This window comes from Ammospiza caudacuta, chromosome 8 (genome assembly GCF_027887145.1).
Source record: "Ammospiza caudacuta isolate bAmmCau1 chromosome 8, bAmmCau1.pri, whole genome shotgun sequence".
In the NCBI taxonomy this organism is placed as follows: Eukaryota; Metazoa; Chordata; class Aves; order Passeriformes; family Passerellidae; genus Ammospiza; species Ammospiza caudacuta.
The window spans coordinates 15,889,593-15,894,138 of NC_080600.1; the positions used below are offsets into that span (position 1 = coordinate 15,889,593).

At 39.2% G+C, this 4,546-nt stretch overlaps 1 protein-coding gene across 1 annotated transcript; it reads left to right on the plus strand.

Moving 5' to 3' along the window:
* The first annotated feature begins 397 nt into the window (after window positions 1–397).
* On the plus strand, window positions 398–3,329 carry LOC131560846 (baculoviral IAP repeat-containing protein 5.1-like). Its single transcript, XM_058809838.1, has 4 exons — window positions 398–535; window positions 1,173–1,282; window positions 1,575–1,689; window positions 2,843–3,329. The coding sequence occupies exons 1-4, from the start codon at window positions 398–400 to the stop codon at window positions 3,029–3,031; spliced, it is 552 nt and encodes a 183-aa protein (XP_058665821.1). The 3' UTR covers window positions 3,032–3,329.
* Window positions 3,330–4,546: the final 1,217 nt, after the last annotated feature.

Consider the following 4,546-nt stretch of genomic DNA (forward strand, 5'->3'; position numbering starts at 1 on the left):
ACCCTTTTGCTTGCAATCAGGATAGTATTTTTTTAAAACTTTATATGCAAAGTTTCTGTATTTGTAACTAGAGTTTTTAACTTGCAATTTTTGACATTTTAACTGTAAAATCTGCAATTACCATAGGTGCATTCAGTTAAAAAAGCAAAGTTAAAAAGTTCTCTGTTAACAAAATGTTTGTGTCCCGTGTGATCAAGGACACAGACTGTGACACAAGGGGAAGAAATTCCAGCAGCTTCATTTCCCTTGGTTGTCCTGCCATGAACTCACCTGTGTCAGGAAGGGACTAAGGCTCTGTCAGGCCTTCCCCTGCTCTCCAGATGCAATGTGTCACCCATTAGCAAAGGCTTTAAATGTGAGAGCAGGAGGGAGGCTCTGCCCTTGGCTGACTGCAGAGATGGAGAGGCTGCTGCAGGAGCTCAGCTCAGCCTCCAAGCTCTTAATTGACTATAAGGAGATGTATGAGTATGAGAACCGTCTGAAAACCTTCACCAAGTGGCCCTTCCAGGAAAACTGCAGGTGCACTCCAGAGAATGTAAGTCTGAAAATGTTTGTTTTGCCTCTGCCCTAATTTGTATATGCTATGCCTGAATGTGAAGTCATTGTTAAGTATATTCAGGTTCAAGAGAAGTCCACTAAGCCTGAAGATTAAAAGTTAAATACTCAGCTTTCCTCTGTTCCCTGCTCAGAAATACTGTAGTTGGGATTGACTGATTTTTCTGTGTTCAGTCCACAGTGTTCCCTTTTTTTTGTCTCTTTTGTTCCTGTCATTTAAAAATTAATTTCTTGTGTTACATAGTTACAATCTTTTTAATTGCAAATTTCTATTCGTGACAAAGCAGCCTACATTAAACAAGTATGGATCCAGCAGGAAGGATAAAGTAGTGGAATGATAAAGTAAAAAGTGGAATGATCACTACTTCAAATTCAGAAATGGAAATTATTTAAATAAAAAATCCACCTCACTTCTACTTTGGCACACACATGACACTGCCAACCTGAATCTCAGATGAGCCATACTGCTAGAGTTACCTGAGAAGGTGTTTGGTTATTGGAACAAACTTAATTTTTAGTGTCCTGACTAGATATGATTCTGAATTGTCAGGAAATATGAGTAAATATGAGTAGTGTGTGTGGGATAATGCTCTAAACTTCTGAACTGTCCCCTGCAGATGGCAAAGGCTGGCTTCATCCACTGCCCAAGTGCAAGTGAACCAGATATAGCAAAATGTTTCTTTTGCTTGTTAGAACTGGTGGGCTGGGAACCAAATGATGACCCATGGTAAGCACAGATGTAACAATTTAGTAATTTTACAATGAGTTAATGTCTCTGTCGATTTCCACTATGACAGTGCACAAAACTAGGAGCTTATCTTGCCCCAGTAACTGTGAAATTGTTCAACTAGCTTTTATCTGAGATCCACTAGAATCTATTGCATCTTTTCTGTATGATATAATTTCTGCTGATAGACAGCACAAATACATGAGAGACCTGCCTATACAGATCTCTTCCTCTCCTGAAATGAAACTTCTGTGGGTTTAATATCTGTTCTTATTCTGGGTTTATGCTGCAGGGAGGAACACACCAAACGTCACACCTGTGACTTTTTAGCCCTTCCCAAGCACTTTGATGATCTGACAATGGAGGAGTACTACATGCTGGAGCTGACACGGCTGAAGACCTTCATTGTAAGTGTTAGCCACATATCTGAAACGCAAAGCTAGAATATAAACAACAACTTCTCTTGCTAAGATTTCCAAGCATCAGCCTGGAATGATTGTCTAAGGCTAGAACATGACTTATTCTGAAGTAATAATTTGTGTGCATTATTGGCTAAGAAATCTGCACCTAAGCAGTTCTCAGGGTAATTTATTGGCTTTTGAATGTACACCTGTTTCCTTTAGAAGTGTTTTTCCAACAACTCATCACAGCAGACAAAAAAAAAAAAATAGGGTGCAATAATCAAAGCACAAAACTCAACAATGAGCAGCTCTATCATTCTCAGGAGGGATGAACAACATACGCAAAAAGACAAAATTTGACCAGATTATTGCTTCACATGTCCAGTTTAACATATAAATCTGCCTAATTAAACTTTAAACCTCATTTCTAATATTTTACTCCTCCCCGTTTTGGGGTTTCATGCCACAGTGCTGACATGTAAAAAAGCACACAACTGAGCAGCTCAGTTGGTCAAGATCAGCTGATCTGTGAGCCCTAATCCTATGGACAGTAGGAATCAAGTGAACCAAGTTCCCTGACGGGGAACAGTAAAAGGTTCTGCATATTAGTTGTTGGTGGTTTTGCACAAATAAGACCTCTGCCTTGCTAATAATTCAATGTATTAAATAAATAACTAAATAATTGTATTATAATTAAATTATAACTAAATTATAATTAAATAATTAAATTCCGTATTAAATATATACCTGGTGACTGCCAAGGTTAAGCATTTAAGATCACTGTGCAACAGATTAAAGTACAAAAAAATAGGATCATATGGCACAGCGATATCTTTGAAGGAGGACTAAGAGTGGTGTTACCTAACTTGAACTGTGAATGGTTTAGAGCAATGTTTCAAGGTTCAATCTGGGTCTTGGCCATTATATGGCTGTATTTCTAAGTATATAAAACATTCGAAGCAGCAGCCTCAGGTGGGGACACTCAGCCCCAAGGCTATGTCACGGATAGCTGGGAGGGCTGTGCGCTAGGCTGACCAGGGTATGATTGCTGTCGTGAAACACCGATACCCGAATGCAGCCTGAGAGGGGGCTGCAATGTGGCTGAACTAGAGAGTTAAAGCGCTCCTCTGAACGGCTCAATCTCTTGCTTTGATTCAAGCGCAAAGTTGGCAACCGCACAATCAACGCTTTTGAAGAAGAAGTCGCGGCGACGAGGCAGAGGCTGCTGAATTACTTCGGCTCCGGAGCCTCGCCGCCGGCACTGCCGCCTGTCGAGGATGAGCCTGCAGCCCAGGAGCCGGGAGGCTCAGCTGCCGGCCCCAAGGAGCCCAGGACAAGTGAGCTGTGACCTCTGGCTCTACAAGGGTCTCTTACTTTGGTGCAAACATCCCTGTCTTTGTCTGAGTGCCAATCCAAAGCTGAGCAGGTGTGTGAGGAAGTGTGTGTAGAGAACTGCTCCTGGATCGGGAGTGAGCACAGCCAGGGATGGGCTGGCCCTCACCGTGTGCTTCCTTGTTATTGCTGGGTGTGGAGATAAGAGTACTTCCACTGCCCTGCCAGTGGGTGAAAAATGTCTGAGCAAATACTTCTATTCTGGTTTTTAGCAAGCTGACTTATTGCTTTTTGAATAAAGATTCACAACAAGAGTGCTTTCTGTGATCTGTGTTAAAACCTTATATACCTAGACTCAAATCACTTCTGAACAGCAGCTTTGGGAACTCCCCTGACTTGTCTTTCCACTCTGCAAGAAAATCCTCATGCTGGAGATCTTAAAAACATGTATTTCAACATTCTTCAAAGCATTTATGAATTCCCTAGTTTGAGAGTAAATTATCCCTTAACTTGATACATCAATCCATGAAGTGACTATTTCCCAAAGAACTAAAGTCCTCAGCTTGCTGTATCTTTGTTTGGTAAATGCCCAAAGAAAGCCTAGTTTTCATTACTTGCCCATTTCCTGCAATCTGCTCAAGTGAAGGAGCTGGAACTGTTTAGTTCCTTTAATGTCTCTCATTACACCATTTTATGAGCATTTCCAACCAAAAATCCATTATTTCTCTCTCTGCCTACTTTATGCTGTTTCTTTAATTAAAAAGTATTTCTAAAGCCTTGATATTTACAATGAAAAAAATGCACAATTTTTTTTTTTTAAAGAGTCTAAGAAGTCCTGGGTCACTTGACTGAATATTGGTGATAGATTTTCATCATTTAAATTAACAGTAAGAAAAGTGAACTGGCAAAAGTGTTACCTGGACATCAAAGTGGTTATGGTCAGATAGGAAGAGTAAAATAGAAGAAATTTTTGTCTGAATACCTTGAATATCTCAGACCAAATAAGGTAAAGTCCATTCATGTGGTTTGAAATGTAGTGTAAGAATTTGCAGAAACTACTTCAAATTATTTTTTCAAGGTAGAAACAAAGATGTGGAAAATCTCTGTAGCTTTTTCCCAATTATCTAGATCACCAAGCCCTTGGCAGAGAGCTACTCTAAGGATCATTCCTGTATTTCAGGCATGGTGATCATTCTGAGACCTAATTGTAATCTATTGTCATTAAAATTAGGTAATGGTAATTACCTAATTTTAATCTATTATCATTAAAAAGTGTAAAGCTTTTGACAGACAGATCAAGAATGAGAGCAAGCTATGTTGTTTGATCTGTGTTTCAATCTATTTCTGTGTTCTTCTATTCAGTTAACAAGAAATGGATAATTTTAAGTATTATTACTGTAATAATTACTGAGTTATTATTAGCATTAAGTCCTTTCAAAGTTATGGCTCCTCATCAGTTAAATGGATGTACATACAATTTATGCACAAAATACTGACACAAAGATGACTGTGGGACAAAATGTAAATTTTT